General features: G+C 49.9%; 1 protein-coding gene and 1 pseudogene across 1 annotated transcript in view; both read left to right on the forward strand.

The window, feature by feature from the left end:
• Positions 1-4,359: 4,359 nt before the first annotated feature.
• LOC139014291 (THO complex subunit 4-like) overlaps positions 4,360-26,896 on the forward strand; it is a 36,935-nt gene continuing 14,398 nt past the window's right edge. The window contains 2 exon segments of the mRNA XM_070421295.1: positions 4,360-4,591; positions 9,781-9,802. Coding sequence (XP_070277396.1) covers positions 4,360-4,591; positions 9,781-9,802 — 254 coding nt within the window.
• On the forward strand, positions 10,347-10,499 carry LOC139014782 (5.8S ribosomal RNA; annotated as a pseudogene).

Raw genomic sequence — 26,896 nt, forward strand, 5'->3', positions numbered from 1 at the left:
CGAACATTCAAAGGGATCCTCTTCAATAGCAATGACTGCCCCTGTGGAGGAGAAAGTTTACCAGGTCCCTGTGCTCAGAAACCCATCTTTTCTTGGCCCGTCACCACCTGCTGAGTACAGCGTCCCTCCCCCCGGGTTCCCTGCAGCACCAGCCAACTTATCCACACTTTGGGTATCATCAGGAGGACAGACTGCTCACTCAGATACCATCCCAACAACAAAAGCACCACTTCTGTCCAGGGAAGAATTCTACAGAGAGCAGCGACGGCTAAAAGAAGAGTCTCAATATCCCTACAGTGGTTCCGCATACTCCAGAAGTCCTTCTGCCAATTTATCAACACCTTGGCTATCATCAGGAGTGCAGACTGCTCACTCACATACCATCCCAACAGCACAAGCACCACTTCTGTCCAGGGAAGAATTCCATAGAGAGCAGTGATGGCTACAAGAAGAGTCTAAGTCTAAATATTCCCACAGTGGTTCCTCATACTCCATATGCCCTTCTGCTTACGCTAAATCAAGAAGTGGTTCAGGGCGCTCATGTTCTCATTCTCTATCACCTAGCCACTCACACTCTCCTTCCTATTCGAATCACTGCCATGCCCCAGAAGAGGCAGAGGCAAGAGTCAAAATTACTGCCTAGATCTAGATCTCATGGATATCGTGGTCGATCTAGGTCAAGGTCACCACTATATAGGCGACATCCTTTGTGATCAAGGTCACCTCAAGCATTTAGGGGACAGTTTCCAAATAAACGCACTGTACCACAAGGGGAAACAGAACGTGAATATTTTAAGAGATACAGAGACGTTCCACCACCCTATGACAGAAAAGCTTATGATGGGAGGAGTGTTGACTTTAGAGACCCATTTGTAAAAGAGCATTACCGAGAATGGGAGAGGAAATACAGGGAGTGGTACTAAAAACGCTACAAAGGTTATGCTGCTGGAGCACAAAAGGGCCCTTGCCGGTTTGGCTCAGTGGATGGAGTGTAAGCCTGTGGACCACGAAGCCTCCTGGATTCGATTCTGGTCAAGGACACATGCCTGGGTTGCAGGCTAGATCCCCAGTGTGTGGTGTGCAGGAGGCAGCTGACCGGTGATCCTCTCTCATTGTGGATGTACTATCACTCTCTCCCTCTCCCTTCCTCTCCGAAATCAATAAATATATATTTTAAAACATACACAGACACACACACACACACACACACACACACCAAGGACACAAAGATAATTAATCCATCTCCGTGTAGTAAAATGTATACTTCTACAATGTTTTGCACTTGCATTTTGTTCTATCCTAACGGGGAAGTTAAAACCTGGGATGTGGGGAGGAAGAGAGAGGGTTAAAGAGAGGGATTGACCTTTGCTGTTTCAAAATGGCAGGTGCTGCCCTAACTTTTTTGGCTCAGTGGACCAAGCACCATCCTGCGGACTAAAGGTTCACAGGTTCGATTCTGGTCAAGGGCATATACCTTGGTTGTGGGCACATCCCCAGTAAGAGATGTGCTTGAGGCAGCTGATTGAGATTTCTCTACCTTTGAGGTTTCTAATTCTCTACCCCTCTTTTTTCCACTTTGAACAAAAATCAATAAAATATATTTAAAAAACAAAATGGCATCTCCCAAGTTCCTGGGGCCAACATGGCAGGAAGTATGCCAGGGTCACCCACATCACAGGACAGGCCATGAACACTAAGGTAGAGATCCACCTCATGCGCCGCATCCAACTGCCAGATGGTGAAATCTTCTGCAACTTCAATGAGCTCTCCAGCGAGGTCCAGTAGATTGGCGAGCAGGTGATCTGGGAGCAGCAGCAGCAAGAACACGGGACTGAGGAAAGCCAGGGCCATGGCTGGCAGGACCCTGCCCAGCCTAGCGTCCGGGAGTCCAGAGCTGCAATTTTGGAGGAACAGCCGGTTCCATTTGTTCTGCCTGTGGGTGTGGGCTCAGAAGACAAGAATTACCTCCGAACCCACAGGATGTGTTTCTATAGCAATAGTAGAAACCATTAATGTTAACTTCCCTATGTTCGTCTTCGCCAGGTGCTGCCCTGGAGTCTTCATCCTGGTCGATGAGAACCACTCGGGTTCATCTGGCTGGAGATGAAAAACCTCACCCTGTTTGGCAGAGTCCAGAAATCCTTCCAGAATGTGGAGGCACCGTCCCTGCAGGCCTTCCTGGAGATGCTCTAGAATATTCAGTCTGGGCCACTTAGGAGGAACAGCTTGCATGCACTTTGAAGATTTGACATTCTGACCTGGTTTTAAAAAAAACCCAAAACCAAAACCAAAGCCAGAAACACTCATTTTAAAATTGAAAAATAAAAAAATAAAGAAAATAAATCTCCTTAAAAAAATCCTCCTTCAAAAAAAATCTTAAAAACAAACAAACAAACCAATAATCTCCTTCGAAATGACATCCATCCAGCTTTTGGGCTGGGGCATGATCATCCCATCCATCCAGAGAGGGAGAATGGGGCGGGGGAAGGGGGTAAGGGGCGGGGTGACCCTGGGCTGGACGCTTACAACTCCATGAGGGGCACCAAGCATTTGGATGCCAAGTAGGACTCTTACACCCGATGAGGGGCACCAAGCAGTTGGATCCCAGAAGGGTGCTTACAATTCGATGAGGGAAACCAAAGAGCTGGACGTCCAGAAGAACGCTTGCAGCTCCATGAGGGACAACGAGGAGATGGATCCCCTGCTGGACGATTACGATGTGATGATGGACACCTGCTAAAGCACCAGCAAGTCAGTGTGTGCGAGGATTACCAGGGGCCTATGGCCAATGATGGAGTTGTTTCTTCAGTTTTGAAATAGGATTAAAACTCCTGTAAAGAGTTTTCCTTAACTTTTATTTGATGAAATAATTCTGAAAAAGACCTGTTTTGTACAGAGTCATTTTTGGGATTCATTTTACTAGTTGCTCTTTTCACCTTGGCTATAATCTACAGAAACGGGTGTAGGAAAAACAAACAAACAAACAAACAAACAAACAAAATAACTCGTTCCCTCTGATAAAACAACAACAACAGAAAACCCTCCTTAGAAAAAAGGTTGATCCAGCCTTTCAAATTTCTGAGGCTTTGGCAAGGCCAGATGGCCAGGCCTGGACTTGGTCTCTGGGAGGGGGCCTGAACATCCATCCACAGAGTGAGCCGGCTGTGTGTGGGGTGGGGGTGTGTGGGGGTGGGGTGGGCGTCTGTCGACCAGATGGACAGGCCAGGATGTAATCTTTGGCTGTGGATTACAGAATTTGGGTGGACTGGGCAGGGGTCTGGGACAAAGAGCCTGTCCCGCCCTCTGCTGGTCTAGAAGTATCAATGCAAGCCCCCCTCCTGCAACCTCCTGTTGGGAAAGCACAGACAGTTGACTGGATTTCCCCATTTCTGGCGAGACCTGAGGCCTGAAGGACATGCAGGTGGTGTTGTCTTTGAGAAGGCAGGCGCTGAAGGGTATTCATGGAAGCCGAAGGACCGTTCAAAGCAAGGAGTGTCCGTGTGTGACTTCCGATGTACATGCACAGAAGCACGCACTCGCGCACACACATTCCCACACCCACACCCACACACCTATCCCCCAAAGCCGCCTTATCCCCGCGTCCCCCAGCCACACACATGGGAGCACAAGGTCTGCTAACAAGATATCTGCTGAGTGAGGCAAGCCTAGGAGATTTTCCGTGGATTTGTTTCCTTTTAGTCTGTCCTGGGCCCACCGGAGCTTGTCTAAGTATGTATTGTCCCATCTTCAACCGAGAAAAAACGGCGATGCCGTCCCGCAAGGCATGGAGACGGAGCACTGCGGGCCTACTTGGGCACCTGCCCTGTCTCCCAAGTCCTCCCCAAGCCCCGTGGATCGCTTGGGAGGGCCAGTGGCGCCCTCTACTGGTCCTGGAGCGCCAATGCAATCCTCCTCCCCTAAACTTGATGCCCAACAGGTGACTTCAGTCCTGGGGGCGGCTGATTGGTCGAGCGGGCAGCTGATTGGGCTCCTCCCATCAGGTCTGTGGCTGTAAAAGAAAGCAGGGCCTTCTTTGCAGAGCTTCTCAGCCCTAGACTTGTGGTCGTGGTCGTCGTCCTCGTTCTCCTAGGGAGCTTTCAGGGGAGAGATCTCGCCAAGACCCGGTCCCGGGATATAGAAGCCGCTAGAGCACCTGGCTAGAGCCTGGCTGGGCTGCTGATCCACTGAACGCTGTCTCGGTGTCATTTCTTCTTCACTGACTCGTCCACACCCTTGGGAACCCCTGGGCCTGGACCCCAACATCTGGTGCCCGTACAGGAACAGCTCCGGCTCCCCATGGGAAGTGAAGGACCGGCGTGCCTCCGCACAGGCTTGATCCGAGGCTAATTCAGGGCCGCCATGGCCGACAAAATCCACAAGTCACTGGACGACATCATTAGGCTGGAGCGGAGCCAGCGGAGCGGCCATGGCTGGTGCCGCAGCCATGGCGGGGGCAGTGGCAGGGGCAGGGACCGAGGCTGGGACCGAGGCCGGGCTGGCTCCCAGGGAGGCCGAGGTGGCAGAGTGCAGGCCGCCGCACCAGAGAGCCACGGCGGCGGGTCGTTCCGGAACAGGGCGGCCCTCGGCCGAGGCAGGAACCGGCCAGTGCCCTACAGCAGGCCATGTCCACTTCCTGAGGAGTGGCAACACGACGACTTCCGCAGGGCCTTCTGCATGGGAGCTGGCATGATGACCTGGGGGAAGCTGCTGTTGTCCAACCTGGACTTCGGAGTGTCCTTGTGCACCTTCTGGAGCCCTCTCAAGGAATGAGATAGTTCTTGCAGCAAGAAAGTCAGCTTTAAGGTTAGGAATGATAGGGGGTGGCCTGCTAAATATGATAGGATAGTCACCAAATCCCGGCCAGTTTCCATGCTTCCTTTCTACCTGCCCTGAACTCTGGGGTCTATAAGCACGATGTAATTTCCAATTTGCCCCAATAGCCCTGGTTACTACCTGCGTTACTTGGGCCCTTTTTGGCAGAGGAGCAACCAGGCCTCTTTCAAGGGAGATCCTAGAAGGAGATATCAGCCCCTCCTTTGCTAGCAGCAACAGGTACCAAACCCTTTCAGTACATTTGAGCAGCTTCATTCCCACACATCTTTACAGATTCCAGGGTCCATTGTGTTACTTTTATCAGCAAGCCAAATGACACTGGCCCGTATTATCTAATTCAGCACAGGCAGGGGGAAGGGCCCATTAAATCTTTGCCTTGAGGAACTGTGAGCCCCACCCTAAGATGTCCCAATTAGACTAGGAAAGCCACTAATACCTTTTAAATTTACCCCAGAATTCCAAAATCCCAACCCAGCACAGAATATCACATAGCAAATCAAAGTTCCCAGCAAACAAACAGACAGAGATGTTTACAAACATCAAATATACATTTGCACTTACACCTTTTCAGTGAACAAGTATCTTTACAGTCTTGGGCTCTTGAGCAGATAAAAGGTACACCACCCCCAGGTCCCCTGATGGGGGCCTGACAGGAACAGATGTGGAGGCCTTTCTTTCCCACATCACAGGACAGGATTCTTGACCTATGTCTCATTCAATATTACTGTCAAGCGGCTCTGGAAAACCAAATTTGAGCCTTGCAAAGCAGGTTCTGGCCTACCTGGTTTTTACAGATGCTACAGGCAGGAGGGACTATCTCCTTCCTCCATTAAGAAAAGCTTTCTTAATTAACAAAGGACCATTTTTTCCCTTGTAAAAACTGTTCTTTATTATGGAAATGCAAATCCTGCTGCTAGAACTAGCTAGCATATATTTTTTCCAAGGTTAAATGATTAGTATTGTGATGTATCCTCCACATCTGCAAGGAGATTCCAGCTCAAAACTTTATCCAAAATCGATTGGTGCACACGTTAGGTTTTAGCCAGCTTTTCTCCTTACATGTGCACAGAAATCCCAGAAGCATTTACTTGGGAAGGGGGTGACCTGTTTTCACAGATCATTACTCAGATGCCCACATTACCTAAATCCTGGAGCCACACAAAGGAGGGGAGAAGGCAGGCCCCCTCCCTCCACACTCACATACTTTCACCAGACATTCATTCAGAGTTTAAACAATAACAACTTCCCAACTCCTGACGGAGCTCTACAGCCTCCCCCAATCTCCTTGAAATGATCAATCACAATACCCAAAGGAGCAGTCCAATTCTATCCCATAACATCCGTTCAGTAAGCCCACAGGGAAAAAAAACACAAAAACACAGAAAACTAAGAGGGCCCGAAAATACAGCCTTCCAACTCCATGGAAGTGAAACCAAAACAATCTTCCAACTCCATGGAAGCAAAAACCGAAAACGATGGCTGCATGCCAACCAGTGGCTGCACACCAACCAGCGGGAGCGACCAGCCTGTCTCAGATTGAGGGGGTTCCTACAGACCTTCCCGACTCCACAGAAGCAAAACTACACCCCTCCAGATGGAGGGTCCAAGCGTCCCCCAAATCCTCCCGCCCTTGATTCCCCTGTGCGTCTACTTAGATTATTGCAGGCGATTGCAGATTTCAGAAGTGAGCTCACACAGGACAGATACAAAACACAGAATGACACAGACACCTACCACTGTCAGTCAGGCCCTCTGGACTGGGGGTCCCTTGATGGTGTTGGGGATCGCGATGAGCCCCCAAATGTTATGCCCAGATTTCAAGATCCCCAACAGACCAACAGGGAGCCAGCCAAGTCTGATGCAAAAGCAGAGAGTCCTTTATTATTATTACAGACCCGGGTCTGGCTCCCAGCTTCTTCCCACGTAACAAGAAGGGGGAGAGCCTTCATGAGAAAAAAAAAACAGGGTTTTAATAGCGGGTGGAGTGAGGGGACTGTGGGCCCTGCAGATTGGCCAGGCGCAAGCTGGGTCTAGTTACATAGGATGCGGTAATTTTTATGGCCCGCACATCCCTCAATTGTCATTGGTGAGTTTAAATAAATTCCTGGCGTGGCCAGCAGAGGCCTGGGCTTCCTGGAAGAAGGGGTCTGAGCACATGGCTACTGCCCCAACATGGAGGATATGGGGTAAGATGGAGGGCATAGCCCTCACCCTTTCACTCCTACCTGTGCTGAAAGTCATGGATGCTGGGTAGGGTGTGGAGGTTGTGGGCCACAAAAGAGAAGAAAGAAAAGAGGAGGGCGGGCATGTGGAGAAAAAATCCATGAGGAAGGAGGTACTTGATGCACTGGGCTCCATGGGCTGGATGCTCTCCGATGATGCTTCCCGCTTGCACGCTGGATGTGGTATGTATGTCTGTATGTATGTATTCAGATGACATTTTCTTGAGTTGTCCACTCGAATACCTGAATGTTTTTGTTGTTGTTGTTTTTTGTTTAGTTCCATACAAAAATTCCTGTTTATTCATATTTGATTTATTCATTTTTCATTTTATTTTAAAACCCGTATGGTTTTATGAACCGGTGTCTCCCCAATAATTTCAATGAGAGAGAGAGAGAGAGAGAGAGAGAGAGAGAGAGAGAGAGAGAGAAGATGCCAGGATCTGATCCTTGAGTACTGCCTCATTTAGGTTTCAGCTCCCAGGCGGCAAAAATTTTTTGTGCCCTAACTGGTTTGGCTCAGTGAATGGAGCATTGGCCTTCGGACTGGGGGGGTGGGGTGGGGAGAGGGGCAGGGGCGGGTGTGTGTGTGTGTGTGTGTGTGTGTGTGCCCCAGGTTTGATTCCGGTCAAGGGCATGTACCTTGATTTCGGGCACATCCCCAGTAGGAGGTGTGCAGCTAGCTGATCGATGTTTCTCTGGCGGATGTTTCTCTCTATCCCTCTCCCTTCCTCTCTGTAAACATCAATAAAATATTTAATAGAATGTTTTTGTTATGTCTTCCGGGAAGGGATAAAGGGAGAAAGTGAGGCAGAAGCTGGGACGTCTTGGGCCTGCGGGGTGTGTGAGTGTGGGGTGGGTGGGTGGGTGGTGGTGGTGGTGTGTGACTTAGAGGAAGTCTTTCACTTTCGAATGGCCCGGCAAGACACCACCCGTCCCCCCGCCCTTTTGCCTCTCGGCACCCCCTCGATGCTCTTAGCTGAGTGTCCCACAGGGCCCGAAGCGTTTACTTTGAAAAAGAGTGTTCAAAGCAGTCCCGAGCTGCCTTGATACCACAGCTAGGAATAATGGAATAGGACCAAGGTTCTATTTTGTTGGTTTTCGGAAGTGAGGCCATGATTAAGAGGGACGGCCAGGGGCATTCGTATTGTGCCACTGGAGGTGAAATTCTTGGACTGGTGTAAGTCGGACCAGAGCGAAAGCATTTGCCAAGAATGTTTTCATTAATCAAGAACGAAAGATGGAGGTGCGAAGACGATCAGATACCGTTGTAGTTCCGACCATAAACGATGCCAACTGGGTTATTCCCGCGACCCGCTGGGCAGCTTCTGGGAAACCAACGTCTTTGGGTTCCGGGGGGAGTATGGTTGCAAAGCTTAAACTTAAAGGAATTGACAGAAGGGCACCACCAGGAGTGTAGCCTGAGGCTTAATTTGACTCAACCTGGGGAAACCTCACCCGGCCCTGACACAGACAGGATTGACAGATTGAGAGTTCTTTCTTGATTCTGTGGGTGGTGGTGCATGGCTGTTCTTAGTTGGTGGAGCGATTTGTCTGGTTAATTCCGATAACAAATGAGACTCTGGCATGCTAGCTAACTAGTTACTCAACCCCAACTTAGATGAGTCGCCCAATTTAGAGGGACAAGTGGCGTTCAGCCATCCGAGATTGAGCAATTACAGGTCTGTGATGCCTTTAGATGTCCAGGGCTGCACAGCGCTACACTGACTGGCTCAGTGTGCGCCTACCCTATGACCGCAGGCGCGGGTAACCTGTTGAACCCCATTCGTGATGGGGATCGGGGATTGCAATTGTTCCCCATGAATGAGGAATTCCCAGTAAGTGCGGGTCATAAGCTTGGGTTGATTAAGTCCCTGCCCTTTGTACACACCACCCATCGCTACTACCGATTGGATGGTTTAGTGAGGCCCTCGGATGAGCCCTGCCGGGGTGGGCCCATGGCCCTGGTGGATTGCTGAGAAGGCGGTCGAACTTAACTATCTAGAGGAAGTAAAATTCTAACAAGGTTTCCATAGGTGAACCTGTGGAAGGATCATTAACGGGAAAGGGGCGACAGAGCCCAAGTCCTTCTGCATTCGGTTGGTCGGGTCAGTTTCCTCTGGCTTACCCACCATGGTTTTTGCGGTGTGGTCCGGGTTGGGGCGGCAACTGCTGCCGCCTTGCCCCCACTGTTCGCTAGAGAAGGAGCAAGCGGGGACTAGGAGGGGGCCTCGGGGTGCCCCCGTTGCCCACACCTGCCACCTTGTGGTTCATTGTTGCCCTCACCCCCGGCCGCAAGAAGACAAGGGCACGCGTTGTGGGCGCCCCCCCCCCCCCCACCCCAAACCTTGTGTCTCGGGAACTGGGCCGCGGTGGCCCCTTCCCACGCCTGCCCTGGACACGGGTCATCCTGTCCTTCCAGTCAGGAGCACAACCATCTGCCCCGCGCCTCTCCTCCGCCGTCCACCGCCCCGCACATTCCGAGTGTTCTGCCTCCCCTCTCCCCACAAGCCTCGCCCCATGCCCCAGCCTGCACCCTGCTTCCCGTCGCAGCTCCTAGCCCCAAAGTGGTGAGGGGCCTGGGCCACGGGTGCAGGGACGGGACGCGGTGGTGGAGGGAGAGAAGGGGGGAACGGCCCCAGGACGCCTGTTGAGGTGTGTTGCGCGGGGTTTCCAGGCTTAGAGTCTGCCAGGTGGTGAAAATGAAGGTGGTTGGTCGGCGCTGAAGGGGCGTGGGGGGGGGGGGGATGGTGCCCGTTGCCGGGTCAGCAGGAGGCCCCGTCATGGGAAGGCAGCGCCGGGGACTCTGTGCCCTACGCCTGTGCAGGTTGTGGGAACCATTGGGTTGAGGGGTCGAGGCCTCGGGGGTGAAGGCGCCTGTTGGAACGCGGTTCCCCACCCCGTCCGCTCTGACCTTTTGCTTCCCCCTTTCCAGGTACCTATCGCTTCTCGGCGCGGAGGTTTAAAGACCCTTGGGGGTCGCCCATCCTCCTTGGGTTGCGGGTTTCCGGCCCGTGGGGAGGGCCAGGCAGGAAGGTCCCCACACCCTTTTCTACCCCTTTCCCTTCCCTACCCCCGGGAGTCTGTGGGGCGTCCGAGCACGCCCCTTTGGGGCCATTGCTTCGGACCACCCCAAGGTCATACCTTCCCGACCTGCAGAGTCTGGTCTTGTTTGTCTCGCGCTTAGACGGCTGCCTGAGGCGCCCCCGCTCACAACCAGTGGGATGTGGGGGTGGAGGGGGAGAAGAGAAAGTTGCCATGCCAGGGAGCGAAAACCAAAAACCAAAACGTTACGACTCTTAGTGATGGATCACTTTGCTTGTATGTCGATGAAGAATGCAGCTAGCTTCGAGGATTCATGTGAATTGCAGGACACATTGATCATCGACAGTTTGAACGCACTTTCGGGCCAGGGTTCCTCCCGGGGCTACGCCTGAATGAGTATCCCTTGCCGATCAATCATGCCCCGGGGTGTCGTGCGCCCCCGAGTGTGTGCGCGGCTGGGGGTTTCCTTGCAGGGCCCGTTCCTGGGCCCTCCGTCCCCCTAAATGTAGACGACGGTGTCTGTGCCCCCCTTGAGAGACGGGCGAGGCCCCGAGGCCACGGTTTTCCCTCTCAGGAGCTTCCTCGCGCCCCACGGTGCCAACGGGAAAAGAGGAAGGTGGTCATGGGGCCCATTGTGGTGACGGTGTCCTCTTCTCTGCTCCGGCCCTGCCTGGGTTGTGGCTCGAACCAAGGCCGAGTCATGCGTGGGGTCGCTCCCTGGGGTCTCACGAGCAACTTGATTTGTGACTCCTGGCATCTGGACTCTCAGGGGATTCCTCTCTGTTCTTATAACCCACCTATTTGGTGGCAAAGGGACATGGCGACTCTAGGAAATGAATAGGATGCCTTCCTTCAGATGTGCCCTATGACGTCGGTTTTTCAAAACCATTGAAGCCAAGGAGGTCAGTTGTACTGTAGGTGTGATCAGAATCTCAGCTGAGCGTCAAATCTCAGCCACAGGCCCGAGCCACCCGGCAAAAAGCCACAGTGAATCTCCTAGAAGCGGGTTACTCGGCAGAAATCACGGTGCACGACATTGTGCTCCATGTGTGTATATCCACGGCCACTCAGGCAAACTGTTGGATTTCCATTGTGTGATGGCATCTGAGAGAACCCCTCTTCTCCCCCCGCCCCGTCCTCCCTCCTGCCACAGACACACCCACACACCTGCCTTTTTGCAGACAGCGCCCCCGGCTGGATCTTCCCCCACCCCTGGGGTCTATGCACACCTGGGAGGTCCAGACACCTGGCTCTGTCTTCTCCAGAGGAGGCTGAGGGAAGAGGTGGGGGTGGGGGGGTGGGGAGGAGGCTTGCATTGGCGCTCCAGGACCAGTAGAGGGCGCCACTGGCCCACTGAAGCGATTCTGGGGCTTGGGGATGGCTTGGGAGATGGGGCAGGTGCCCAAGAAGGCCACAGAGCTCCATCTCCAGGCCTTGCGGAGAGGCATCGCCATTTTCTGGGTTGAAGAGGGGACAATACCTATTTAGACAGGCTCCGGTGGGCCTGGGACAATCCACAAGGAATAAAGCCACAGTAAATCTCCTAGGCGTGCGTCACTCAGCAGATATCTTGTTAGCGGACCTTGTACTCCCGTGTGTGTGGGGGGGGGGGGAGGAGGACTAGGTGTGTGGGTGTGGGTGTGCGTTTGGGAGTGTGTGTGTGTGTGTGTGCGCGTGGGCGCGCGGGAGTGCGTCTGTGCGTGTACATCTGCAGTCACGCACGGACACTTCTGGCATTGAATGGTCCGTCAGCATCCATGAGCACCCTTCAGCCCCTGCCTTCTCAAAGACATAGCCCCCTGCACGTCCTTCCTGCCTAGGGTCTAACCAGAACTGGGGAAGTCCAGTCACCTGGCTCTGCCTTCTCCAGAGGAGGCTGCAGGAGGGGGCATTTGCATTGACGCTTCTCAACCAGCAGAGGGCGGGACGGGCTCTCAGGCCCCGCCTAGGCTGGGCCATCTGTTGCACTTCCAACCCCCCGCCCCCCTCCCATCCATACCTCCACTCCCTCTCAGGATGGATGGTCCGGCTCGGCTCAGAGACCATGTCCGCGCTAGGCCACATGGGCTTACAGAAGCCTCTGCCCATTGAAAGGCTGGATGAATATCATTTCTAAGGAGGATTTCCTGTGGGGTTTTTCTGTTTGTTTGTTTGTTTTATTGGTTTATTATTGTTATTATTATTATTTTGTTTTTTTGGGGTGATTTTTTTAGGAGGGTTTTTTTCTTTTTGTACGCTTTTTTTGTTTCTGTGGGGTTTTTTTTGTTTGTTTTTGTTTTTTCTTCTGCTTTTATATATGGGATGATGTGGAAGGAGCCAGAATGTTCCACTGTTCACCCAATTTGTTGGCAAATATCTCTATATTTCCCGTCACAGGTTTGTCTCGGCGAGCACCAGGGCCTTCATTTCCTTTCGGTACAGCATCATGATTTTCCTTATCTTCACCCTCACCCGTTTTTATGTCTTCAGAAGGAGGTGGTGATTCCTTTGCTAATTTTAGTACCATGTGTTCAAGATATTCTGGACCGGGTCTTGGCGAGATCTCTCCCCTGAAAACTTCCTCGGTGAACATGGTCGACGACCAAGACAAAAAGCCTAGGACTGAGAAGCTTGGCAGAGTAGACCCTGCATTTCTTTATAGCCCCGGAGCGTTGTGGGAGGAGCCAAATCAGCCGCCCGCCCACTCCACCAATCAGCTGCCCCCAGGACTGAAAGCATCAGCGGTTGGGAGTCAAGTTTCAGGTGGGGGCGCACATGCCCCAAGCTAGGCCCCGCAGGACACGCCCCTTCAGGTGGCATTCACCCATAGGACCGAAAGGAAAGGTTCTGCTGAACATGGCTGTGCCTGGCAGTCATTCCTTGAAGGGAATGGGCCGGGAGCGGGTGGGGTGTGTGTGTGGGTGGGTGGCGGCCGGGGGTAGACCAGAGACGCAGACACTGAATGAAGCTAGCCTTGGAGGTCATGGGAGGCAGAGGCTGAAGTTGATGTGTATAAAATGTGTATGGTTTTGTATATTAGCGAGCCCCTTGCTTGTCCTTCCCCGCTCAGGTCAAGTCCAGGCACCTGGCTCTGGCTGCAGGAGGGTGGCTTGCATTGGCGCTTCTCGGCCAGCACAGGGCGGGAAGGGCTCTTTGGTCCGGACACAGGCTCTGCCTTCCCCAGAGGAGGTTACCCAAGGGGGTGCGGGTGTGGGGTGGGGAGGAGGCTTGCATTGGCGCTCCAGGACCAGTAGAGGGTGCCGCTGGCCCGCCGAAGTGATTCCTGAGCTTGGGGAGGACTTGGCAGATGGGGCAGGTGCCCAAGGAGGCCCGCAGGGCTCCATCTCCACATCTCCTGGGGCGGCATCACTGTTTTACGGGTTGAAGAGGCGACAATACATATTTAGACAGGCTCAGGTGAGCCCGGGACAAGCCACAAGGAAAAAAGCCACAGTAAATCTTCTAGACGAGGGTCACTCATTACAAATCTTGATAGTGGAACTTGTGCTCCTGTGTGTGTGTGTGTGTGTGTGTGTGTGTGTGTGTGTTTTGGAGGTGGGGGAGGGGGGTTTGGTGAGTAGGTGTGGGTGTGGGTGTGGGTGTGGTTTTCGGTGTGCGTGTCTGTGTGTGTACACCCTTCAGCCCCTGCCTTCTCATAGACAGCGCGGCCCCTGCTTGTCCTTCCCTGGTCGGGTCAAGTGCAGGCACCCGGCTCTGCCTTCCCCAGAGGTGGCTGCAAGAGAGTGGCTTGCAGTGGCGCTTCTCGACCGGCAAAGGGCGAGACGGGCTCTTCGGCCCGTCTTGGGTTGGGCCCTGTGGTCGAACCCCCACCCACCTTCCTCTCTGGATGGATGCTCAGGCCCCTGCCCAGAGACCAAGTCTGGGCTGGGTCACATGGGCTTGCAAATCATCTGCACCTTGAAAGGCTGGATCAATGTCATTTGTAAGGAGTTGATTTTTTGTTTGTTTGTTTGTTTGTTTGTTTTTAAGGAGGGTTATTTTTAAGGAGTTTTTGAATTTTTTTAAATGAGTTTATTTTTGAAACGAAGTTTTTAATTAAATGAGCTATTTTTTTATTTTTTAGGAGTTTTTATTTTATTTTATTTTATTTTAAAAGGAGGGTTTTTGGTTTTTGTAACGAGGTCAGAAGGTCAAATCTTCAAAGTGCATGCAAGCTGTTCCTCCCAGGGGGCCTGGACTTCATGTGCAACAGCATCTCCAAGAAGACCGGCTGGGATGGTGCCTCCACATTCTGGAAGTTGTTCTGGACTCTGCCAAACAGCATGAAGTATTTTGCCCCCATCCAGATGAACCCAAAGTGGTTCTCATCGAACAAGATGAAGACTCCAGAACGGCATGTGGCGCAGACGAACGTAGCTGAGGTAACATTAGTAGCTTCCACGCCATAGAAACATATCCTGCAGGTTCGGGGGTAATTCTGGTCTCTTGAGCCCACGCCCTCAGGCAGAACAAAAGAAACAGGCTGCTCCTCCGAAGCTGCAGCCCTGGACTCCCAGACGCTGGGCTTTCCTCCGTCCCGTCTTCTTGCTGCTACTGCTGCTGCTCCGGGATCATCTGCTCGTCAATCTCCTGGACCACGCTGGAGAGCTCGTTGAAGTTGCGGAAGATCTCGCCATCTGGCTGGTGGATGCGGCGCATGAGGGGGATCTCTAACTTAGTGTTCATGGCCTGTCCCGTGATGTGGGTGACCCTGGCATACTTCCCATGGAAGCTGAGCATGACAATCTTTAGGCTTTCGTGATAGTATACGCATTGGAAGAGGCCTGGCCTAATGAGGTCTTCCGCATGGCTCAGCGGGAGGTAGACTCGGCAGTAGGTCAGGCGGTTATAAAGCAGAAAGTCCTCCACCAACAGCATTCGCCCCCATTCTCCCCTAAGCTGCGATGGTGAATCCTTTTGGTGGTCTCTCTTGACACACTGGATGCTGAATCTGTCCTTTTGAATCTGCAGGTGGCGTTTGTGGAAAAAGCTGTAGGGGTTGTCCATGTAGGACTCCACCGAGGCTGATTTCCTCTCCATCAGGAGAATTCTAAAGCAGGGCTCAAACTGCACTGGGTCATTCACATGGGTGTTAAAGGAAGGCCTGCATGTCCAAGCAGCAATGCATAAGCCATCCACCACTACACTCAGCAGTGTTCTATAGCAATGATCTAGCTGCGTCAATCCCAAAATGTGTCTGTATGGGAAGATCTTGGCGTAGACCTCTCAATAAGACATACTGATCATCGCCGGGTTCTGCGAGTTTTCACAAACGCCATACTCCTCCCGGCAGCACTGTCTCCAGATGCTGTCAGTGCGCAGGATGTGGCGGAATTTGGTGCAGGCCTGGGCCAGGCTGGCCAGGTCGGTGCCGGGGAGCGAGGCGAAGATGTCCACCAGCATCTCCACAGGCAGGTCCTGCAGCGAGCAGTGCGGGGGCGGCATGGGGCTCGCCATTCCTCCATTCCTGCACAGAAGGGGGCGGCCGCAGCCACCTCGAGGTGCTTCTCTGCCGGGGCCTGCTTGCCATCGGCCTCTGCCTTCTCAGCTGGGTTCTGGCACTCCTGAAGACAGCGCTTGCCCTTGGCCTCTGAATCTAGGCTGGGCCCTGGCACTCCTGATCACAGGGAAATCCCAGAGAAGAGCCCAAGCTGCAGAGGCAAGCGCATTCCTCCATGCCTCCAGGCTTAACAGCCATCATAGCCTGGGCCACTAAGCCTCCGCAGGGTTTTAAGCTGGCTCGCTCCGCCCTAGATTCCAGCCACGCCCTCCACAGCCTAGCCATGCCCCCTCAGAAAGGAGTCAATTGTAGGACTTTAAACTCATACCCATTAACTGTTGCCTTCCTGTCCTCCAGCCCTAGCCCCAGGCAGTCGCTAATCTGCTTTCTGCAGGGAGATGCCTCCAGGGATATTGCTATGGGAGGGTTGTGGGGGACACATTTCACAGAAATGCAGTAAAAAACAAACAAACAAACAAACAGAAAAAACGAATGCAATGTCAGAAATGGAGGTCAGAAGGCTATGGAGAATGGAAATAGGCAGCCTGGACTATGTCCAAGATGCGGGAGAGGAAAGCATTGGGTAAATGAATGTTACTCATGGACTGATGTTAATGATAATTCAATACCCTATAGGCGGGGAAATTTCAAGAGGGGCCAGCCCCAGCCCCACCCAACAGTAGGGGTCATATCTTTGACACCACTTCAGCCTTTCCAGGCGGCTTGGTCCCAAAGCCAACCATCGGAGACCTTTACCTTACCACCCTGGGAAGCTCAGGAATGGACCTCTATCCTACCTCCAGATGTGTACTAACACCTGAAATGGGGCCTCAGGACATTACTACGGGAGTGCATGGTCCCCTTCTTGCAGGCAAGATGGGACTAATTTTAGGGAGAAGCAGTTTAACATTAAAAGGATTTCAAGTTCTCCCTGGGGTAACAGACCAGGACTATACTGAAGAAACTAAAGTAATACCACAAATAATCAATACTGTAATTCAGGTATTACCAGGAACAAAAATGGCACAAATTTTCCTTCTGCTGTATTATGTAGAAGGGCGGCCTTTAACCGGTCGACCCCGTGGTGCAGTGGGGTTTGGATCCAATGACGCTGTATACTGGGCAAGAATAGTTAAGCAAGTCGGCCTGAATTAGAACTAAAAATTAATAGGAAGCCTTTTAAAGGGATTATAGACACCGGAGCTGATGTATCAGTCATTGCCTTTAGACACTGTCCTCAGGCTTGGCCCTTAAATCCCGCAGCTTCTGAATTGCACGGAGTAGGGCATATTACTCAATCTCTACAGAGTGCTCAACTCCTTCGATGGGAAGATCCAGATGGAAATACAGGTTATTTTAAACCTTATGTATTGCAATATTTACCTGTCAATATATGGGGTCGAGAGATGTTAGAACAAATGGAAGTTTTAAAAACAAGTCCTAGTTCTATTGCTACTTCTGGTCAAGACTTTCACCCCCAAAAGAGGCAGGGAAAGAAGCAGCAAGAAAGGCTTTTGTCTATCCCAATGTCTGTTAAAAGGGAGAGGCATGAATTGGGTTACCAGGATTTTCAACAGGGGCCTTGATCATTTCTCTGATCCAGCTTACAGCAGCTAAAATTACCTTGCTTACAGATACCCCTATCTGGTTTGATCAATGGCCCCTATTAGGAGAAAAATTAAAAGCTGCACAAGAATTGGTTCAAGTACAACTTGAGGCAGGGCATATTGAACCCACTTACAGTCCATGGAACACACCCATATTTGTGATAAAGAAGAAGTCTGGTGAATGGAGACTATTGCAACACCTGAGGGCAGTTAATAAGACCATGGAGATGATGGGATCCCTTCAGTCAGGGTTAATATCCCCCACAGGTATCCCATTGCAATATCATTTATTGGTATTAGATCTAAAAGACTGTTTTTTGGGTTTTTTTTTTTACTATTCCTCTTCACCCTGAGGATAGCAAAAAATTTGCATTTAATGTTCCTACAATAAATTTCAATGGACCCATGAAAAGGTATCAGTGGAAAATATTGCCTCAAGGCATGCTAATAGACCTACCTTATGTCAGGATTTTGTGGCTGCTGCCATACATTCTATAAGGGAAAAATATCCTGAGGCTTATATTATTCATTATAAGGATGATATTCTCTTAGCTCATAAACATGAGATGCTCTTAAATACCATTTATATAGATTTGCAGGATTCCTTGTGCTGTGCTGGATTATGCATAGCACCTGAAAAGGTTGAAAGAACATTTCCTTTTTTTTTACCTTGGTAGCATTATTGAAGGACAAAAAATAAGACCTCAGAAAACTCAAATTCGGACTGACACTTTACTTAAATGACTTCCAAAAATTATTAGGAGACATTAATTGGGTTCGACCTGTTTTAAAACCAACTACATCCGACATATGCCCTTTATTTCATGTACTCAGGGGCGATCCATCCTCAACAGCCCCACGCTGTTTGACAGAGAAAGCCAGGACAGCCCTACATAAAGTCGAGGGTGCCTTAAATTCGGCACAGCTTACTAGAATTGATTACTCCCTTCCTTTACAAGTTTTAATTTTTCCCACTATACATACATCCACTGGGGTTATTTGGCAAGATGCTAGAGTCATTGAATGGCTACACCTGGCTCATTCTCCAACTAAGGTATTCACTCCCTTTCATGATTCAGTGTCGCAGTTGATTGCTCGAGGCCGTCTTGGATTGGGCCAGTTGGTGGGCTGAGACCCTGAGCCATACAGCAAGACTGGCTCTGGCAATGGTCAACAAGTTGGCAAGTTTCAGTTGCTAATTACTGTGGACAGATTGATAGCCACTATCCAGCAAATAAAATTTTACAATTTTTTTCAGTTACTATCTTCATCTTCCCAATGATAATAAAATCACAACCTATACCTCAAGCATTAACCATTTTTACAGATGGATCTAGTTCTCTAAAAGCTGGATATTACTGCAACAGAGGTGCCAAGGTCTGTCAAACCCCTTCTGTTTCAGCACAATGGGTAGAAATACAAGCCCTTGTCTATGCTTTGATAGATTTTGCTACAGAGCCTATCAACTGGTATAGTGATAGTGCCTACGTGGTAAGTATGGCCAAAATTATAGAGACAGCTAATATAGGGCATACTAATTCAGAAGGACTTTTTAATTTATTTTTCAGCCTTCAAAAAGTCACTAGAGAACGACAATTTCCCTGCTTTATTGGCCATATTCGGTCTCATTCAGGTCTCCCTGGTCCGTTAGCTATGGCTATGAGGCTATTGATCGCCTCCTTGCTGTGGTGCAGGAGAAGACGCCATTTTCTCTTGCACAGCCCTCCCATGCTTTGCATAATCAAAATGCTGCCCTGTGTAAACAATTCCGTATTTCTCGGGAGCAAGCTCATCAAATTCTTAAGCAGTGTGATCAGTGTATAAATCATTGCCCTGTACAATCATTAGGGGTTAATCCTAGGAGTCTTAACCTAATCAAATCTGGCAAATGAATGTCACCCATGCTCCAGAATTTGGTACACAGAGATGGGCACATGTTACCATAAGTACCTGATCTCGCTTTATTTTTGCGACTCCCCAAACAGGAGAAAGTGCCAAGCATGTAATAAATCATTGCTTAGCCGCCTTTGTGGTGCTAGGTTCTCCCTTAGAGCTGAAAACAGACAATGGACCCGCATAAGCTAGTTCCACTTTTCAGCAGTTTTGTCAACAGTATCAAATTTGTCATAAAACTGGTATTACTTATGACCCTCAAGGGCAAGCAGTAGTGGAAAGAGCCAATCCTACTTTTAAAATGCAATTACTAAAAATAAAGGGGGGAGGAGACGGATGTTATGTGTCACCTCAAAATAAACTCAGTCATGCTATATATGTCTTAATCTTTTTGAATTTTGATGCAGAAGGTCGTCCAGCAGCTGAAAGGAATCAGACCTCCAGCACAATAGCCTCCTCCAGGTTAGCCCGGTGGAAAGACTTACAAACTGGACGATGCTTAGGACCAGATCCAGTAATGATGTGGGGAAGAGGTTGTGTTTGTGTCTTTCCAGAAGGAGCAGTGCAGCCAATTTGGGTGCCAGAATGGTACGTGCGGCACCACAATGGACTCAGAGAAGCTCCTTGTCCCTCCGTTCAAGGGACTGAGAGTTGCCCCGATGACAGCAAAGAGGAATAAAAAGAAAACAAAGGCTACACTAGGGGCTGAGGTGCCAACATGGGGTCAGTTGAAGAAGCTAAAACTGAAGCCCAGCAAATAGCAGAAAAACAAGGAGTGGAAGCTACTCCTTCAGCCATGTTTATGGCTATGTTAGCATTGGTTAGCTGCCAGTCTTCTATAAAATCTTGTGCAGCCAAAACCGAGGACTAAGTTTGGTTTTGCTATATTTATTGGTTTAAAAAATAAGCTGTATAAATAATGAGATCAATAGAAAAGTAAGCAGTTGAAAATAAGCCATAGAAATAGAGAGTAGGAAATAAGTTGTAGGAATGTAGAAACCAGCGGAGGGTTGCAACGCAGGAAGGTTTAGGCAGGGGCAGCCAAGCAGACCTATAAGTGGGGCCTTGACTTACAAGTTTAATTCTTTTGGGAGACCATGCTCGTTAAGGAGCTCATTAACTCAAATTACTCTGTCAACTCAAAGCAAAAAAACCTGCGAGAGACATCTGGTATCTCAAAGAACTCCTTAGTCGGGACACTGGTAAGTCAAGGCCTCACTGTAGCTCATAGTTAGAGGTAGAGAAATAAGTAAGAAAAAAAAAGTGGTAGAAATAAAGTAACAATAGAAAGAAAGTAGAAATAGAGAAATAAGTGGTAGAAAATAAGCGGTAAGAAAATAATTAGGAAATACAAAATAAAGTGGCAATCTCCTAGGTTTTGTTTAAGCTACTGTAAAGCAGAAGATGGCTGTGGTTGATGCTGTTTAAGGAAGTAAATTTGTTTTAGAATTAGATTGCAAGCTCTTGCAGCAGCTGCATTGTTTCTAGGCTTTGGTTATCTTTGCATGTGTGAACTGATAGCTCCCTGGGACTTTGGGTCTGTGTGAGATGCCAGACTCAGAGTGGGAAGTCTCCAGCTCTGCAGGATTGAGGGTTTCTCCTTTCCATGCAGCTGCAGATAAAGAAAGAGGCTGAGAAGGGACCAGCCTTCCACCTGCGTGGACAGGGATGATTTCACTGGGACTGGTACAGACTCAGTGTCGAGGTCAACCATCCAAACAGACTGACCAGGGGACTGGTTTTGCATCAAGGACATCTTTGCATCAGCGTCATCTTACTACGCTAGTGACAGTTATATCAGCATGGAGTCAGCTCAACGAGATGGCAACTGAGGCCAAGCAGATGTTAGAAAAGCAAGTGGAAGCTATGTTAGCATTGTTGAACTGTCAGTTTTCCGTAAAATCTTGTGGAGCTAAATCTAAGGACTTTGAGTAAGATATCCTGAAAAAGTTAACATGTTTGTAGTTTGATTTTCATTGGGATTGCTTTGTTAGTAGCCAGAATTTTGTTCTCTTGTTAACTTTACTGTTTATGGTTTTGTTAACAGCCAGGGGTTTGTTTTGATGTTTTGATGATGCTGAATAATTTGTTTAGAGTTTTTGGATAGTGTAAATGGGCATGTTTAAAAACAAAAGTAAAGGGGGATATGTGGGGCGCGGCTACAGTGTTTTGGCCATGTTCAAGCCTCAGACTAATGAAAGGACAGGGTCCTCTCATTGCCACGTGCAAGTCCCAGCTGGAGGGCAGGGCCCTCCCAGCAAAATCATAGCCAACAGCTGTGGTTGTCAGATTGAACCTATAGTGCGAACACGTGGCCCCATGTGCCTTGTGCTAGAGTTCATGTGCATATAGTTGAGTATGGTTGAAACTCAGGAGAATGCTGTAAACAGCTTGATCACGCCCCTAATTTACCTCATGGCATCTGCTATAAAATAAAGACCGGGCTTGTGGGCATGGTCGTTGTCTCCTCACCAGGGAGGCAGCGACCCACCGAGACCCAGCTATCATTCTCTTATCTGTCTTTTCTCAATACTTTCACCACCCCCCCATTCGGGATCACCCTTGGCCGTGCTGGTATAGCACAGGAGATAACAAAGGAAGGTGCTATCAACACTGAAAGTGAGATACCAAAGCAAATGAGGCCATGTCACTCCTCTGCTTAAACTCTCTCACCAGTAGCCATCACCAACAGGATACAGCTGCTTCCCGCAGGCACACCACCCCGTCTGTATGTATCACCTTAGCTTCATCTCTGCCTGCCTGTCACACAGCCACTATATATGACAGGCATCTTTCCATGCCTTCCCTGCCTGTCTGTACCCACTGCTCTCTCCTGCTTCCATCCCACCTAAGTTATAGCCCCCCCCTCAAGACTTACCTTGGCCACACCTTAATTAAGCTTTTCTTGTCCTATTCATCCAGTGTGACTATTAAACACTTTGTAGTTTCAAAGCAGTCATTAACATAAGTATAAATTATTTGCAAATTTATATCACCAAAGGCAAGAAAAGCGGCTCGATCCCCTTCTACATGCTGAGTGCTCACCCAGCACGGGGACACAGCAGACTCCACAAGTTTGGGTGAAAGCTAGAGTACCCATGTTAACACAGTGCATGGATTCCTAAGCAGGTTAGCAGTCCTGCCCCCAGTACTGAAAGAGGCCCTTGGGATGTCGCATTTGTAAGTCTGGGAGAAGGAAGATCTTTGGAAGAATCCAATGCTGACCTGGGCCACCTTTAGTTGGATAGACAGCACCAACTGGGAAGATGGGAGAAGGCCTTAAGGTTCACCAATTTCAGAAGTTTGCCTGGTCTGCCACATCATCAGTAATTTTTTCAAGTTGGCTGTAATATCACATTGCGTTTATAGGTATGCCTCACACCATCCAGCACCTTCCAGCATCCTGCCAGTCCTCACTGCCCACCCCTTGGGGGGGCTCAGGCCCTACAACTGCACTCACCATTGATCCCGCTGTTTATTAGAAACGTAAAGCATCACCTCATTGAATCCTCTCAACAACCTGGGAGTTATTTGTTACCTATTTACTCGTGAGAAAACTGGTGCCCAGAGCAGGTGAAGCATCTTGTTGGGGTCAACAGGCTCCACACCACTCAGCGCAGTTGTCCATGCTGTGTAGCTGACCCCAAATAACTGGAGTGCTTCCCGCTCTCCTGCTCCAAGTCCCTTAACGCACAGTGGTCACAAGATAACAGCGCTGCACTCTGCGCAATAAAAAAAAAAGCTTTTTCCGGGTTCATGTGCCCTGGAGAAGGCCGGGAAGGAGGACCCTGAGGGCTCAGAAGGAGCAGCAAACTAATAAGAGGCTGGAAAAGGTGGGCAAATGGCAGGAAGGGAGCTGGGGCCCTTGGGAGGCGAGAGCGGAGGGAGCAGGATCTGCTCCATGGCGGGTGCTCCTGCGAGCCCCAGCACCGCCCGCCACCCCTGCCAGTGACAGCGCCCATGGGAGGGGCCAGCACTCAGCCCTGCGCTGACAGTTGTAGGGCTACACCTGGAAGCCCATCTGGCCTGGCGAGCCAGGTAGAGCCGCCAGCGCCCGGCAGGGAAGAGGAGGCTCCTGCTCCCCGGTAGGCAGAAGGTAACTGGGGTTGAGGGTTACACACCTGGCTTCGGCCGCGGGTTAGAGGATTCTGAAGGCAGCGGGACTCGCTCCCTGTCTGGCTGCCACTCGGAGCCCTCCCGGGTGCTAGTCTGAACTTTTTTGCCCACTCACTGTGTTACCTTGGGCAACTTTCGCTCCTTCTCGGGGTCTGTTTCTTTCTCGGTTCAATGAAGGCGTTGGGGTTGAATAGTGCTTTTTAGTCTTATGAATTCTAACACGTGAACTGCATTTTGGCAGCCGGCAAGCTTCCTTGGTCAATTCCCCACCTACTTAAGGGCCAGTTCCACTGCCCAGGGGGCCAGAGGCTCCAGGAAGCCAAGGTGCCTGGGTCGGCGGGGGCTCCGCTGGGCGCTGGGGTTTCCTGGGGATTTTGCGGCCTGAGCCCCGGTTGGTGCTGGCTGCTGGCGGGACCTGGCTACAGAGGGACGGCCCCAGATTGCTCAGGTGACTTAGGCAGCGCACTAGGACCACTGGCCACACTGGTGGGGTGTTGGGAAGGGGATTTGCGGCTGATGATTTGTACTTGGAAAATAAGCAGATTTGTTTTTGGAATTCTCTTCCTACACGCAGACCTGTCCCACGGTGAGTTATAAAAGACAGGAGTGCTAGCTGTCATTCTCTAAAGTGGAAAGCCAACTGCTCCAGCACTAAGTCATGGGCTCCTCCAGCGTGTAGGAAGTGGGCCTCTCTCTGCACCCAACCTGCCAACCCCCTCTTCCCTTTTCTCCCTCTTCCCTTTATAAATCCCCTGGTTAGTGAAAAGTCCTCATTTTCATTGAATGTTGGGTGGTGACCAGCGGCCTCCCTCCAGGTCTTTGGGCTCTGGGTGAGGATGGAAGCCCAGATAAGAACAGCTGTGAGTCATACTGTCAGCCTTCTGGCCCCCTCAGCCTGGTAGGGACATGCAGAGGAAGCCCAGTGGGGTCCAGACAGACAGACAAACACAGGAAGATTGGATGGATTCAAACCGCTGTCCAGCTTCCTGTCCCTGTCTTGGCAGCCTCCCTAACTAGGGAATAGTGGCCCCTGCTGTCAGTTGGATGGAGCAGCCAGAGGAAGGTGGCTGAAAGGAACTGGGAACTTTGCTGGAAGTTCTTCAGCCTTTCCTTTCCTATCTCCCCTCCCCCTCCCTCACACTCCCCTCATTCCCTCACCCCTGTAGTTTTTCTGCTCTACTGTGACTTCCATGTGAATTCAGATTCCAGGACCCTTCAAGAGGTGTGGGGAAGGGGTGAAGCAAACCAGTAGCAATACTGACTATCTGTTATGGAGCACTTATGGGCCAGACACTTCTCTTTGCATAAAATGTGTCCTTAATTCTCTGAAAGCCTCGAGTGAGGATGGGATACTGCCCTTGACCCCATTTTACAAATGTGAAACCGAGGCTTGGAATGATCACATCCCTTAGTCACATGGCTAGTAAGTGGTATATCTAGGACTCAAATCCGGTCTTTCTGAATCTAACACCTCTGTTCTTTCTACTGTTTTGATGCTCCTTGAGGAAGGGCAAGCTGGAATAGTACCAGCAAAACTGACGATTGAGTTCTTAGTAGGTGCCCGTGAAAGAAGAAAGCAGAACTGACTATCCCCATACTTGTAGAGCTGGATCTTTAGCCTGACAACCCCGCCCCCCCAAGGGAGTAACCACAGGAATGCCAGAAATGTCCTAACTCCCCCAACCACTGCCTGAGTGGACCAATGAAGCTAAGGAATGCAGCCAAGGTCCTAACAAGGCTATACCATAAATTGTTCTCTATTCATTGCAGTTGACCAATCAGGACCTAGTGAGGGATGGCTCAAACCTTAGAATGTGTTGGTCACTTCCTGACCACTGTGCTGTAAGACCCTGCTGAAAGACCCTGACCAAAGTGACCAGTCTCTGTAACCCACGTCACTTACCTAAGCCCACCCAAATGACTAGCCCTATATAACCTTTGTTCTCCTGGGAATCGGGGCTCTCTCGGCAGCTTGCCGCTGCATCCGCAAATGTGGCTGATGGGGTGGGGTGGCAAACTAGTTTGAATAAAGACTCTCTGCTTTTGCATCAGAGGAGGCTCCCTGGTGGTTGATTCTTGGGGACCCCGAACTCTGGGCATAACACTAGACACTGTTGGAAGCATTTAGAGGTGTTAGCTCAAAGTCAGGTGCAAGGGTTTCAAAGATTCTGGTGTGGATCCGGGACTGCCTTAGCCTCTCCCAGACAGCACCCCTGTTCCACAGCCCCTGCCTGATCCGGCCCAGCTGCTCTGAGTGGGGGCCTGGCTGCTGTATCCTAGAGGTGGTTTGAGGTCTAATGAAAGATGGATTGTCCACATCTGATCCGTTAGCCCTGCTCATTGGCTTGTGAATGATCCACACTGTCCCCTAAGAGGACTTTCTCAGGCTTCACTCAGTAAATACCTATGGAATGGCTGAATTAGCACCTTGTGCAGAGCAATCTGCTGTCCTGCAGAAATGTGAGGCAGCCCAGAGGTATCCCTCAGAGCCCAGGGCGCCAGGCCAGACACTTCTTTCTCCACCGGCCCCGTGACCCCTCCCTTCCTCTGGCCCACCAACAAGGAAAGCAGAGCCAAGGATGCTCCTGTGGCTTTTGGGTTTCCCTGGCAACATGTTTGCTGCCACCTGTTTTGTAAAGAATTTTAGAAGATAGAGTAGATGAAGAAAAATTTGACTTAAAAAAAAGCTAACATAAAAGTGATATTATTAATGAGGTTGCTGCTCTTTCAAAGCAGCGAGGGGGCTCCTGGGTGACGATCAGATGGTAATCTTTGCCTTAGGGCTTCCCAAACTTTTGAATAGAAGAGTCTCTGAGAGCCAGGAAGACTGACAATTGCCCCAGGGGGTGGGGATGGGGGTGAGGGTAAGGGTATCAGATTGATACCAATGAGCTTGAAAATGATTTAAGGATTTATGCAATTTTTCATTTGATTTTATATGTTGAATATGATATATATAGATATATAGATATATAGATATATAGATATATAGATATATAGATATATAGATATATAGATATATATTCTTCCTCAAAAATATTTGTAGAACATTGATGTCCTGGCATATTGTTTTAAATCCTTGGGGGCTGAGAGTAGTCAGGTGGAGAAGCAAAGCAAAGTTTCTGGTCTGAGGCTTAGAGTATTGTTTGCATTTTCTATTTACTTGGTTCACAGTGATAGAGCTCTCAATCCCCTGTAGAGGTAACCCCTTCCCCCACTTTTTCACAACGAAGAAAATGTTTTAAAAATCAAATAATCATAATTGTTTGTTTTTTTCTCTCTCTCTCCACCTGCCAACTTTATTGAGATATATATTAGTAATGGACATGCAACTGTTGTGTAAGTCTAATGTGTGCACATGATGCGTCGATACATGTACAGCTACTTTTTTTCTTGTTGTAGTGGGAGCACTTAAGATACACTGTCTTAGCAACTTTCAGGTATACAATTTAATATTGTTAACTGTGGCCACCATGCTGTACGTTAAAACCTCAGACCTTACTCATCTTGTAACTGGAAGTTTGTACCTCTTGACCAGCATTGCCCAATTTCCTCCAGGCCCAATCTCTGGCAACCACCATTCTGCTCCATGTTATCATGAATTCAGCTCTTTATAAATTCTACATGTAAGTGAGATCATTGTTGTTTGTCTTCTTATTTCCAATGCTATGTATATTCATTGTACAAAAGATAAGATACTTTAG

Source organism: Myotis yumanensis, unplaced genomic scaffold, assembly GCF_028538775.1.
Source record: "Myotis yumanensis isolate MYYU_CA2020_CCGP unplaced genomic scaffold, mMyoYum1.0.hap1 SCAF_7, whole genome shotgun sequence".
Lineage (NCBI taxonomy): Eukaryota > Metazoa > Chordata > Mammalia > Chiroptera > Vespertilionidae > Myotis > Myotis yumanensis.